Below are 13,562 nucleotides of genomic sequence, written 5' to 3' on the forward strand. Positions count from 1 at the left end.
TGAGGAGGCCAAACTGGGTCATCTCTGAGTGCTGACATTTTCAGATTCTGTGGCTTCTCTTGAGGTTGGCAGCCAGTGATGGTGATGAGGTGAACCAGCCCAGGCTGGGAAAACAGAAGAGGTCAGCACTTCGGTGCTGTGGGCCAGGCCCTGGGCAAGAGAAGGAGATCCAGAAGGAAGATGCTGGTGTGCTCGGGTGCTGTCAGTGCTGTTCCCCAGGGACCTTTCATTTCTCTCCTGGTTCAGTTGTTCAGATCTGGGCAGGACACGGGAGGGGGTAGCTCTAGCTCATGGCAGGGGTTGCTGTGAGTGAAATGGAGTTATCCCTTGGTACACCCCATCCCCACTTCTGGGCACACAGCAGGAGTTTTTTCCCTTTGGTTGCTGAGTCCTCCAATCTGTTTTTGGGAGGCCGTGACTGAAGATGTGTCGTTGTTCTCCTTCTCTAGGTCCTGTCACCAATGCCTTCATCGTGCTGGCTCCAGCCAGCATGTTCAACCCAGACTGTAAGCCAACCCTGCCCCTGCCCAAGTTCAGCAAGAACCTTCTGGGGACTGAGAGCAGTGAAGGATCAGGGAATGAGGCGGTGATGCTGCGCCTTGGTGTGCACCGGCAGGTACCAATGTCTGGCAGAGCAGGGGCCGGGGAGTGTAGCTGTCCTGACTGGGGTTTGGGCCTTGAAGGGCAACATCCAGGAGAGTCGTAGATCATTTCTCTTAGCCAGCAGCCAGGAGGGTAAGGGGAGGAGGTCTAACAAGCTTGCAGAGGCTACCATTGCTCAGTTACAGACCACAGGAATCTTATCCTAATGTTTTATTCTTCTGGCCTCCAGGACTGGCACAGCCTAAAGGCCTCAGAGCAGCTAGTCCAGCCCTGGCCAGAATAGGAGCCCCCTCTCCCATGCCCCTGGCACATAGTAGATGCTTAATAAATGCTTGTAGATTAGTGATTCCTCCTCAACAAGGGATTGTCCAGCTTCTCATTGAGCAGCAGCTATCGTCTGCCTTCCTATGCCTTCCACCTGGGGCTCTTGTTTATCCTGTGGCCTCCAGACTTAATCTGTCTCTTCTGTTTGAAAGGTCTTCAGATTCTGGAAGACAGCTCCAATGTCCTTCCTCATTCTTTACTTCAGGATAAACATCCTTCCTTCATAGCTAGCACGGTCCGCTTACTGTCCTGGTTGCCTTTATCTGAAAAAATTCTAGCTTGTCATTGTCCTTCCTGAAATGGGGTACCCAGAGTGCATTACACCAGATGAAATCCTAATGCCATCTAAAATCCTGTTTGGCTTTTTTTAGCTACCATGTAATACTGTGACATTCTGGGCTTGTACTCCTCCCCTAAAACCCCTGGATCTTTTTCTTAAGAGCTGTTATCTGGTCTCAATTCTGCCATTTAGTAGTTCTGTGATTGCTTTATTTCATCCAGGAGTAGAACCTTTTATCTCTGTTAAGTTTCATCTTATAGATTCAGCCCACTACTCTAGCCTGTCAAGGTCTTTTTGGATCCTGGCCCTGTTAGCTAAGTCACCAAATCTGTGACATTTGTGAAGTTGATACATATGCCATCTATGCCTTGCTCTAAGTCATTACCAAAAAGGGCAACGGCACAGGACTGTGAGTATATTCCTTGGGAATCCACATAGACCTTGCTGTCTTCTGTGTGTGTGTTCATCCTTCGTTACTGAAGAAGATCACACCATCAGAGAAATAATGACATGACTTGCACTCGACTTTGTTTTGAGTGAGGGAGGGCTGTGCAGGTCACCAGCCTCACTTTTCCTCCAGAGCCATCTGAATCCAGTGACCAGATAGATATTCATCAGGATGACTGGAGATGATCCAGGATGAGGCAATTGGGGTTAAGCGACTTGCCCAAGGTCACACAACTAGTGATTTTCAAGTGTCTGAGGTGAGATTTGAACTCAGGTCCTCCTGACTCCTGCGCTGGTGCGCTATCCACTGCACCATCTAGCTGCCCCATTGCTGTCTTCTACTTTCAGAGTCAAGTACTACTATTCTCTTATAATCTTGGAGCCAGTCACTAAAATGGCTCCCTCCCATGGTCTCCCTGGCCTCAACCTAACTCCCATTTTCTTTGTACTGGAAAAATTGTTGTTTATTTCAGCCCTTGCCCGGGCCAAATCCATACCAGCTGGGTCCGATGAACATTTCCTATTTATCCCAGCCTGCTTTTTGGCCTGCCACTTTGCCAGAGTTCTGGTGTGAGCATGGCTAATGCCCCCATGCCAGAAGAATGTTCAGTGGAGGCTCCATGCAGATGTGTGTGATATATAAGTACTCTGGGATGGTGGGTAGAGTGCTAGGTTGGAGGTCAGGAAGACTGTGGTTGGAATCTTGTTTCAAACACACCACCTAAGGCACCTGTGCACCTGCCGCAGCTCCCTGGGACTCTACAGTTTGTCCCTGAGTTAAGACCTGCTTTGATGAAGGAAATTCCCATGCTGGCAGCTCCCTCTGTGAATTTACATGGGATCTTAGTGTGATCTCATCTGGCCCTTTCTTTGGTTAGGTGCTCTGGGTCACCCAGGGCTCAGGGCCTGTGAGGAAGAGATCTGTGATCTTCCTGGTGTGCCTGCACCTCCTACCAGTGTGAATCATAGGATTCAGAGCTGGGGGCCCCTCAGAGACCATCTGGTCATCGGGGCTCAGGAAGACAAGTGGTTGCCCAGGTTCACACGGGTCCTCTAAGAACCAAGATCCAAGTGATCCAAGTCCTTCTAGGACCCAGACTGGTTTGGTGCATTGCTGTACAGCTGGGGAAAGAAATCCCTCCCTCTCTGTGCTTAGCCAGGCCAATTCTCATACAATGGACATGCTGCCCAGCCCTTGCTTGGGGCCTTTCCAGGCGGGCAGAACCTGCCCAAACTTAGGCTTTGCCTTAGGGAAGCCAGGTCCCCTTCTGTGCCACAGGGAAGCCCTAGAGGAGATGGGTAGAGGGTACATGGTGGCAACCCCTCCATGTGTAGGTCCTCCCTCCAGTGGTAAAAGACACTTGTTTCTGAAGTCGTTTTCACACCAGCCATTGTCCACTGTTGGAGGGGGAAAGGTTTCTGTCTTGGGAGACAGGGCTTGTCTGCGAATAAAGCAGATGTTGGTGTAATTGAATGCTTACCTGAGCCTCATAGACCTCAGTGGCTCCCCATTCTCCCTTAATCCTAGGGCCCTTCCCAGAGTACTTTACTTTTCACAGGTAGCAGGGATTCCACATCTTTCCACACCTAACCCTGTGAGGTCACTGGGACAGATGATTTTGTCCCCATTTTACAGAGTTACAGATGAGCAGACTGAGGCTTAGGAGAAAGTCTCCTCTGGGTCACATAGCCAGCCAACGGCATGATCAAGACTAGATCTTAAGTCTCTGCCTCCCATATCTATAGGTTCCTGAGGGACTTGGTGCTAGAAAGGTGCCAAGCTCCAGAGTCTCACCTGCTCTGAGCCCCCAGCAGAGCAGAGGAGCCAGTCCCATCTCTGAAGAGCCAATTGTCTGCACTTTTGCACTCTCTCTCCTAGCCACTTAAAAGCTTTTTAGAGAATTTTTTTTAAAAGCTTTAAAATTAACTGATTATTTCTAAAGGGGATGCATTTTACCTGGGCCAGCCCCTCCCCCTCCCAGGAGACCTGCTCCTTGATCTCAGCAGGCAGTACTTACTGGGAATGATTCCCCCTTTCCAATACAAGTTGGGCCAGTGAACCCCTCTCAGAGGCAGCCAAGGCTGAGCTCACTCCTCTCCACTGGCCAGGAGAGATGGCAGGGCTTACTCCACAGCCAGAACACTTGATCCCCTGTAAAAGTCATCCCCTTTAGAAATAATCTCTGATAATGGTGACTTCACTCAGACTTGAAACTCTGAAGTTGTCTTCCTCCTCCTCATACTTAGAGCAGCAGTGTCGCAGCATGGGTAGTGTTGGACATAGAGTTGGGAAGATCTGGGTCCAGATTTTACCTCTTACACTGCTGGCTGGGTAGCCTTGGGCAAGTCACAGAATCCTTCTGAGCCTCAGTTAACCCCATCTGTAAAAGGTGGTTAATCATGCCTAGAGAATCCAAGTTATGGGGTTGTTGGGAAAATATGATTAAAGTACTTTGCAAATTTAAAAACTTAAGCAGTGTTATACTGGAGACAAATTAGCCTTGGCTAGGCATCCCTAGGTTCTGTCCTCTCATGTGCTTGCTGTATGACTGTGGGCTGATCTCTCAGTCTCTCAGACACTTTCCCCCCATAACTCTTTTTAAAGACTACAAGTTACACTTAATTGGCCAATAGCATTGATAAATGGAGTTTCCACACAAGAGTGCCTTACAGGATGATCCTAGACATCTCTGGTCTAGCTTCCATGTGTTCTCCCTTGCTCCACCAGGGAAAAAAATTGAATTATTAATTATTCCTTCAGATCTCTCAGATTTGGTGTAGAAAAATCATAGACTTCAGTCTGCAAGAAATTTACAAGTTATCCCTTTAGTCCAGCCCCCTTCAGTGAACAGATGGAGAAACCAAGGCTCGTCCATCTCCTCTCTCCAGTTCCCATTGCTGACACTGACCCCTCACAGCTAGATATATCACCTGACCTTCCTTGAGCTTCTCCTGGGTGATTGATTGTGGGGCTTCCCTGGTCTTTTCTTTTGAGTTAGTTTTTAATCTTCAGGTGTTTCTTATTATATTAAAAGTCCCAACTCCTTAGCCTGACATTCAAGGCCTTCCTAGTCTGTGTCTATTCTCCCTTTCTAGCCTATTATCCTGTACTGCACCCCAGGAACTTCATTCCTTCCAAAATATCTGTCCTTGAAATCGCTTTCTACTTTCCTCCATCTCTTCAATGGCCTTCTTATTCCCCACTGCTGAAGACTCCCACCCCTGCCATCTGTTAAAATCCTCCCCATCCTTTAAGCCCAGTGCAGTTTGGGACAGCTTCCCCCGACAACCCTATCCAGGGAGAGTCTTCCTCCAACTGCCTCGTTCCAGTTATTGTCATTCATGTGATTACCGTAACTGGATTTCTTATTTGATTGGTGGTGACCCAGCATCTCCTCACTCCCTTCCTCCCAGTGTAAGGCTTGTAACTGCTTGTCTATGTCCCCAGGACCCTGCACATAGTAATCCCTTAACTGAGTGTGTTTAGCACAGGCCTTAACTTTTGTGTTTCTTGAATCCCTTTGGTGACCTAGTGAAGCCTGTAGATGCCTTCTCTGAATCATCTCTGAAACAGAATAAAATCCTTAGGATTAAACATGGAAATGCAGTAATCAGCATATTTAAAAAAGAAAGAAAAGAATTTATGGAGCCTAGATTCAACCTGGTAGGATTTAAAGCTGCAAGGAACCTTGATGATCAGCCCAAAAAGATGAGTACAATCAACTCATTGGACAGATAAGGAAACTGAGGCAGCAGCCTGGTACCAGGGAAGAGAGTCCACAGCTGCCTCTGCCACATGGTTACCGTGTGATCTTGGGCCTCTTGAAGAGGCTTGAAGGCCTCTGGGATCCCATGAGGCTAAAAGGGGGTACTGTTTTGCCCAAGTCATAAGCGGTACGTGTTCCTCACAAAGGAGCCATCTTTCGTTTCTTCAGAGGCCACTAGTCATGGACTGGCCATTGCTGCCCTGAGGGGCTGGTGATAGCAGCCCTCTGTCCATACCCAGAATGCTCTCCCTGCCTCATGGCAGATCCTTCTCTGGTTCCCTCCAATCCCAGCGTCTCTCCTGTTGCTGGTGCGACCCTCCTGAGATTGGACCCTCTTTGCCCAGTACAGATCTTGTACACACAGAGCACATTGTTTGTCCCCATTGGCTCATCAGCTCCTTGAAGGCAGAGACTGCAGTTTTTGCCGCCTTTTGTGTCTGTGCAGTGCTTTCCACATAATGAGGTGATGAAATGCCCACTGTCTGCCCAACTGGCTTGGATTGATGACACATGGCATGTTAAGGGAAGGCGAAGCCTTGGACCCCATTCTATCCATCGTTCAGTCTGCTGTAGTGAAAAGAGTGCAGGGAATCCATCACTAACTGGGGCAAGTCTCTTCTTCGTGTGCCTCAGGTGCCCCCTCTCTAAAATGAGGGTGGGGGGGTTCTCTTTTCTGCCCCATGACTGGTCAGCATGCCCCTGATTCTGGATGCCCAGTTTGCCATTCTTGTCAGGCTTGCCCTAGCTTTCCAGAGAGAAGTCAGAGCTGTCAGGTCTGATGGATTAACTCCCCAGAGAACGTCTCTGCAGAGAGCGGCCTTCCCAGGCTTAATGAAAGGCACAACTTTCAGACAGCCCTGAGCCAAGAAACAAACCTCTTTGGGAAAACATCAAAGAATCTAGCCCATCCATCTCTTCTCAGGATTACCTCCTGTCTAGGATGGCAGCCTAGATGGAGGAGAGGCCTTCCCTGGAGGGATTCATTTCCCCCATCTCTACACAACATGTTCCCCTCTGCTCCCCCAGGGAATCCCCTTCCCCGTTGTAGAATAGCCTAGCTAGGCCTCTTGCATAGGCCACATCCTGTCTAACTGTGTGGTATTAAAGTCTTGAATCAGAACCACTGTCTTATCCTCCTTCAGCCCCTTCTCCTACATAGAATTATAGGCCATCAAAACTGGGAGGACCCTTAGAACACAGAGTGTCAGGGCTGAGAGGGCTCCTGGAACACAGGATGTGAGAGCTGAGAGGATCCTTTTAACTCAGAAAGTCAGGACTGGGTTTGTCATATAGAACACAGCATGTCAGGGCTGGGAGGGCCCTCAGAACACAGGAGGTCAGAGCTGGGAGACCCACGAGAGGTTGTCCAAGTTGGCAGGGACCTTGTCTAGTCCAATTCTCATCTTTTCTATGAGGAAACTGGAGCCCAGAAAAGAACAGGACTTGGCCATCATGTGACTAGTAAGGTCTGATCACAACCCAAGGGCCTTGGCTCAGTCCTGTGTAAGTCAGATTTATGACGGAGGGCCCAGGATCCAAGGCAGGAATCAAGTTGTCTCCTACTAGACCTAGGGGTTCCCAACTCTCCCTCTTTCCTCTTCATGTGTGGAAAAGCATGACTAAGAAGAGGAAAAGCTGAGGTCAGAAATTTTGGAAACTTGCAGTGCAAACATCAGTCCCTGCTTGGGGTGAGATACAGGATTAATGTTCACTCCTGATTATACTGAAATGGTCATGATTAAGGGTGTAATCCCCCCAACTCTTCCCTCTCCTAGGGATCCGAGAAGAGCTACTTGGAGAGAGCTGAGAAGCTGCATTCCGTGATGTGCACTACCTTGGACAAGGTGAGCGAGTGTCTGGAGTGCCAAAGCTCCTGGCCTTGTGCCTGATGGAGCTCAGACCCGCAGAAACCATCCAGGGAGTGGCCATTGCCGGCCCTCCCTAGGACAGCCAAGATTCTCTGCTAGGGAAGGCAGGGCAGAGAGCAGACTGAGCTGGTCACTGCAGAGATTCAAAGGGAGCTTCCAGCATCCTAGACAACCATGGGGACATCAAAGGCCTGAGCCCCACCAAAGAAGGAATCCCTTCTACCTTCTCCCTCTGCTTGGATGCATCTGGTGATGAGGATCTCATCACCTACCTATTAGCCTGTTGTGGAACAACTCAAGTTTTTCCTTGTGTTCTCTCAAAATTGGCCCCTGCAACTTCTGCCCTGTGGTCTGTGGCATCTGTGGTCTGTGGCAGGGAAAGCTCCTAGCTGCTCTCACCCTTCAAAGTCAGACGACAGCCTCTCCGCTTTGGAGGCTGGGGTGGGAGTGCTGTCCAAAGCTGTGTGTCTCACAGTTCTGTGGCAGCATTCTTTGAGCCCCTACCTGCGAGTGCAGAGTAAGACCCCAGCGGCTGCTTTTCAAGGCTGTTTTCTGTCCATGATATGCACGTTCCTGGGACCGGGCTGGAGATGGGTCTATTACCCAGCTGAGTAAGTCCTTGGACACCAGACCAAGAGTTTGGGGCCCCCCTTGAGGGCCTTCCTGACTTAGAAATGCCTCTAGGGGAACCGCAGGCCCAGCAACCCTTGCGCCTCAAGAACCCAGGGTTCCCTTCAATCTGACCTGGAAAGCCTGAGCTTTCCCCAAGCAAGATGGCCCAGAGCCTGCCTTTTCCCACCTCTTGTGTCTTCTCTCCCCAGAACTCCTTGGGAGACCAGGAGCAACTGAAAATTCGTGTCACTGAACTGGAGGAAGAGGTGAACACCTTGCGGAAAATCAACAAGGACCTCTTTGATTTCTCTAGCCACATCATCACCAAACCACCGAAATGACTTCCATCTCCACCTGCCCGGCCCTCTGCCCAGGAGAATCCAGTGGCCACACGACCCCTGGACCTGTGTGGAGCTGGCCCCCAAAGTCCAGAGTCCTGACAGCCATGAGTCCTGGCAACAGAACATTTCCTTGTGGCCACAGCCCATGGTTCAACCACACACACTGGGACCACTCCCCCTTCTGGCTACAGGACCTTGTGGTTCTGAACACATGGCCTTCATGTGACAGCCTGGGCTGTGGGGGAAGTGGGAGTACACAGTGGGCAACAGCCATAGATTCTGCACTTGTGGTGAGAGCCAAGGCCCAGACTTTGTCTACTCAGATGCTGACTCTTCATAACTGCACAGGGACTGAGAGAGGCCAGGCACACAGAGGAGTGGGAGCCCCTGTCACTGCAGGGTCTGCTGGGGCCACAAGATAACACCACTAGCACACGTCAGCAATCCAGCAAGGGGCAGTTTACAGTTTTTTAGTCCAAGAGGTCCTGGATTTTGATACAAGGGCTTTTTTCCTTCTTCATTTTCTCTCTTCCCTCCTCTGAGGTGAAGGCCCTAGCTCCCTCTACCAACCTGATCAATCCCACCAGGCAGTATATTGTTACTCTGTAGCCCAGGAGGGAGCATCCCCGTGAAATACCTGGGTCAGCCTCTTCCTTCCCTTTGTTCTCTACATGTTATCCTCCCCCTTTTAATAGATGGAGGCAAAGCAATAGTAGACAGGCTTGGCCGCACCAAGCCTGGAGTTGGCCCCAACGTCCTCAACTTGACCAAGTCAGAGGTTCTGCACAAGCAGGCCTTTGAGAACTCGGTCCATATTGATGTCGTCTATCTAGGTCTTTGTCTGACCTGGTTTGTTTTGTTTTTGTTTTTACCTGGAGACTTGGTGTTCTTGGTCTCAGGAAACATCTTTCTATATATATATATATGTATATATATACATACACATACATATATATATATATAGCTGGGATTTTTTATTGTTTGCTTGTTTTTTTAAAACAAAAAAAAGGTCAGAAACCTTTGTGGGTATTTTTTCTTCCTAGTCTTGAAGTCTGGGCTCTTTCTCCCCTTTCACTGTTTCCTGAATCTTCACAATTAGCACAGAACCCTTTCATGGGCTGCTCTTCACCTAACCTAGGGATTATCTAATGTGGTTTCCAAACCCCTCTTGCAAACCGATGGTAATCTTTGGCAAATTTGGACTGGTTCATAGAATTTTTAATGCCATAGGTCTTCTGGAAAACACGGACTTAAACTGATGATTCCTGCTCTGCTTCTCTACCCCCACCCCCAGCTTTCTTTTCCCTGGTTCCAGCTCACGGAAGTGCATTGCTCTGCCAACGCTGGAGAGGGTCAAGTGCTCAGATCATTTTACTGTTTCATAGGCATTTCTGTAGCCTTCATACCTTTCCTGGGGGCTTCCCTTAGAACAGCCCACTAAGGCAGAGAAAACAAGATCAATTTTGGTTGGCAAACTCGGGTCCAATGGATTAACTACCTTTCACTTGGTAACTTCTAGCAGTGAGAAGAATGTTAAGCACCCTGCTAAACACCCCCCACACACACTCCCCCCCCTCCACTTCCTCAGTCCTCCTTAGACTACATCAATAATAGCTCAGGGGTGCACTGTAAGGACGCTGATAAGCTGGAAGACCACCAGGAAGGGGAGAAGGTTTGAGACTCAGTCACATGAGCCTTGGTTTTATAGAGAAGTCTTAAGGAGAATGGGACAGCTGACCACATGGAAGAGAGGTTAGGCTGGGCAGAACTAGGGAGGAAAGTGTGGGAGGCCCAGAGGCCCTGGGAACAATTAAAGGAAAAAGAGTAATGGACAGAGGTGCCCAAAGTGTGGTGGACTGTCCTAAGAGGTAGTGACTTCCCCTTCGTTGGTGCTCTGTAAGCAGAGTCAGGATGACCACAACGAAGGCCATAGAGGAGGTTTGTGTGCAGTTGTAGAGCACTGAAATCCCTCACTCCTGGAAGATTATGGGTTTCTTATTTCTAGAGGGTGTCAGTCTCTGGTCTGTGTGTCCCACTAATCAACCAGGCTCCATCTGAGTCTTTAGGCTTCACCAGATTGGTAAATGAAGATTCAAATGGCCCCATGAAGTGTTCTAGTTTTTAAACCGTGGCAGCTCAGAGATAGCCTACCAGGTCTTGGAAATCTCAGGAATATCCTCATAAACAATTAGTACCTGGAGCACTTTAAGGTTTGTTACTGTTGTATCATTTTCAGTCGTGTCTGCCTCACTCACTCTTGGTGAAGACACTGGAACGGTTTGCCGTTTTCTTCTCCACCTCATTTTCCAGATGAAGAAACTGAGGCAAACAAGCTACTAAGTGTCCAAGGCCAGATTTTAACTTAGGTCTTCTCAACTCCAAGCCCAGCATTCTATCCACTGTGCCACCTAGATGGCCAACTTTTAACAGTTTACAAAGTTCTCATTTGGTCTCAAGAATCCTGTGAGGTAGGTTGCTGTTATCCCCATTTTATAGATGAGAAAACTGAGGCAGATAGCGGTAATAGCTTGCCCAGGGTCGCACAGATAATGAGGCAGGAATTGAATTCAGGTTTTCCTGACTCCCAAATCTGATGTTCTATCCATTGTGCAACCTAACTGGTGTAGTGCAAAGCGTCTGGAGTGGATTAAAATCCCACCTGTGACATTTAGGCTTTCTGAACTTGGGCAAATCACTTAACGGTCCTAAGACTTGGTTTCCTTACGTGTAAGATAAGGAGTCTGGACCAAATGGCCTCTGAGGTCCCTTCCAGTCTTGTACCTACTGATCAAATGACATATGTTTACAAATCACTCAGCACTGTGCCTGGCACATGGAGCATTCAATAAATGGTAACATTCCTTCCTCCTAAATCTTTACAAATGAATGTGAAAACAGGTGGTCTCAAGCATGCACTCCCAAACAAACTTCCTATGACAGTGTCGTGTCCTCTTCCCACCCCAATCATGCTCATCTGAATGGACTGCAGCTGGTCAGTATCTCCTAAAATGTGACCTGATCATCCTTTGCAGGTAATGGTCTTAGTACAGGCACACAGACACAGTGAAAGAAAGGTTCTTGACTGGGGTCCCTGGGAGCAGGAGACAGGCTGACTGCCTGTGGGGTCGTAGCCATTGACTGAGCTTGCTAATTTTACAGAGAAGCAGTAAGGCCTAGAGCAAGAGGCCAGCCCTAGCTCCCAACCAATCTCAGTCCATCTAAGCCAGCCCATAACTGATTAAGAATCGTCTCTCCCAGTGGGTGTCCTGCTCCTGCCTTTGCTTGGGAGCATCCAGTAGTCCGTCTCTATTAAGTACTTAATTACTCTTTTTATCAAGCCTATGTTTATTTCTTTGCAGCTTTCCCCCTTATTCCAGCAGAAAAAATTTTCATTTCCACATAATATTTAAAATACTGTAAAAATTGGGGCAGTATTTGCCTGTCATGTTCTGTCTGAATTTGGGGCCTTTCAGCTGTCTTGGATGCCTGCCCCTTTAATCAATATCCCTTCTCACTTGGGGCATTATAGGTTTTTGCACCCTGAGATAAAGCTCTGGTCATCTCGTCCTAGTTACTGCTTTACAGCTCTCTGGTCGTCAGTGTAGCTCAAGGTCACATTAGCTTTTTGGCTGCTGTCTTACACTGACTCATTGAATTTAAAGTCCAAGAAAAACCTGATATGAGCAGCTGTCTGGCCATGGCACCCTGATTTTACACTTGTGAAGGTGAATTTTTGAACCCAGGTCTGAGCATTTATCCTCTTAAATTTCATACATACGGTAATATTCAGCCCAGTGTTCTAGTCTGTTAAGATTGAATGTCCACCATCCCCCTCAGCTTTGTCATCTACAAATTGCACATGCATTGACGTGCATTCCTTCTGTGACTTTTCTCAAGGTATTGATAAAATGTTAAACAACACAGATTCTTGGGGCCCGCTACTAGAGACCTTCCAAGTGGACAGAGTCATTAAAGGACTACCCTGTTCCAAAGCCAGATTTGGACCTCAGATCTTCCTAACTGCATAACCAGTGCTGTACCCTGTGCACCACCCAGCCCTCTAGTACCTTTTCCGTTCTCTGTGACCTTTCCTAGATCACTGATAGCTGGCTCATCAATCACTTTAGCCAGTGCCCTTAGTACCCTGGGATGTGCTTCATGTGGGCTTCTGGCAGTCATCCAAGACAGCGAGGTACTAGGATCAACTCCTATGAGCCTCCTGGTCAGGGCCTATTCTGAGAATTAGGAGAATGAGCAGAATAAAGGTGGAAGTAGCTCTGCTTTTTACCTGTTGGAGATCACTGTCCCATCTTCCCCAGCAGCAGCTCCTCTCTCCCTATACTCCCTCTCTCCTAACTCCTCAGACTCTTGCTGGGTCATCATCCATATGCTGCCCTGTGGCTGTCCACAGCACCCAAAAGTTCTGTCTCCAGTCTTCCCCCTCTCTACACTCTTGGTGATTTCATCAGTTCCAGTAGGTTCAGTTATCCATACTCAGATGGCTCCCAGACTGATTTGTCTATCCCTAGTCTCTCCAAGTCTCCAGTCCCACATCACTGACTGCCTAGTGAACATTTCAAACTGAATAATCTGTAGACATCTCCAACTCAGCATGTTCAAAACAGAACTCCTCCCCCCAAAGCCATTCCTCTTCCAAATGTAACTTGAACACATCACCATCCTTCCAGCCTCACTCACACATTCGCAATCTCAGACTTTACTGTCACTCCCCTAGGTCCAATCTGTTGTCAAGTCTTGTCAATTTGGCCTCATAATGTTCCCTCTCATGACCATTATTCTAGTTCAGGTCCTCATTTGTTGTTAAGGGCAGGTAGGTGGTGCCATAGTGCACAGAGCACTAGGCTTGAAGTCAGAAAAGTTTATCTTTGAGAGTTCACATCTGACCTCGGCACTAGCTGTGCAAGTCACTTCTTCCTGTTTGTCTCAGTTCCTGTTAAAATGAGCCAGAGAAGGAAATGGCAAACTATTCCAATGTCTTTGCCAAGAAAACCCTAATGAGGTCACAAAGAGCTGGACAGGACTCATTACCTCTCCCCTCAATTACTGTAATAGCCCTCTAATTGGTCCCTTTGCCTCCAGTCTCTTCTATCCAGTGTCCTGTGACTCACTGTTACCCGTGGAGTCAAATCCAAAGTCCTTTGTTTGACATTCAAAGCCCTTCACCAACTGGTACCAACCTACCTTCCCAGGCTTAGTACACATACTCCTCTTCACACATTCTATAGTCCAGGCAGATGGCTTGTTGAAGTTCATTTTCCTCTCTGTGCCTTTGCCAGGCTGGCTATTCACCATGCCAGGA

General features: G+C 48.3%; 1 protein-coding gene across 1 annotated transcript in view; it reads left to right on the forward strand.

Annotated features, from left to right (window-relative positions):
• WDR18 (WD repeat domain 18) overlaps window positions 1-9,501 on the forward strand; it is a 30,278-nt gene extending 20,777 nt beyond the window's left edge. Inside the window, exons 8-10 of the mRNA XM_072601341.1 lie at window positions 450-616; window positions 7,197-7,265; window positions 8,111-9,501. Coding sequence (XP_072457442.1) covers window positions 450-616; window positions 7,197-7,265; window positions 8,111-8,242 — 368 coding nt within the window. The 3' untranslated portion in view covers window positions 8,243-9,501. The remainder of the gene's footprint in view (window positions 1-449; window positions 617-7,196; window positions 7,266-8,110) is intronic.
• The last annotated feature ends 4,061 nt before the right edge of the window (window positions 9,502-13,562 follow it).

This window comes from Notamacropus eugenii, chromosome 4, assembly GCF_028372415.1.
Source record: "Notamacropus eugenii isolate mMacEug1 chromosome 4, mMacEug1.pri_v2, whole genome shotgun sequence".
In the NCBI taxonomy this organism is placed as follows: Eukaryota; Metazoa; Chordata; class Mammalia; order Diprotodontia; family Macropodidae; genus Notamacropus; species Notamacropus eugenii.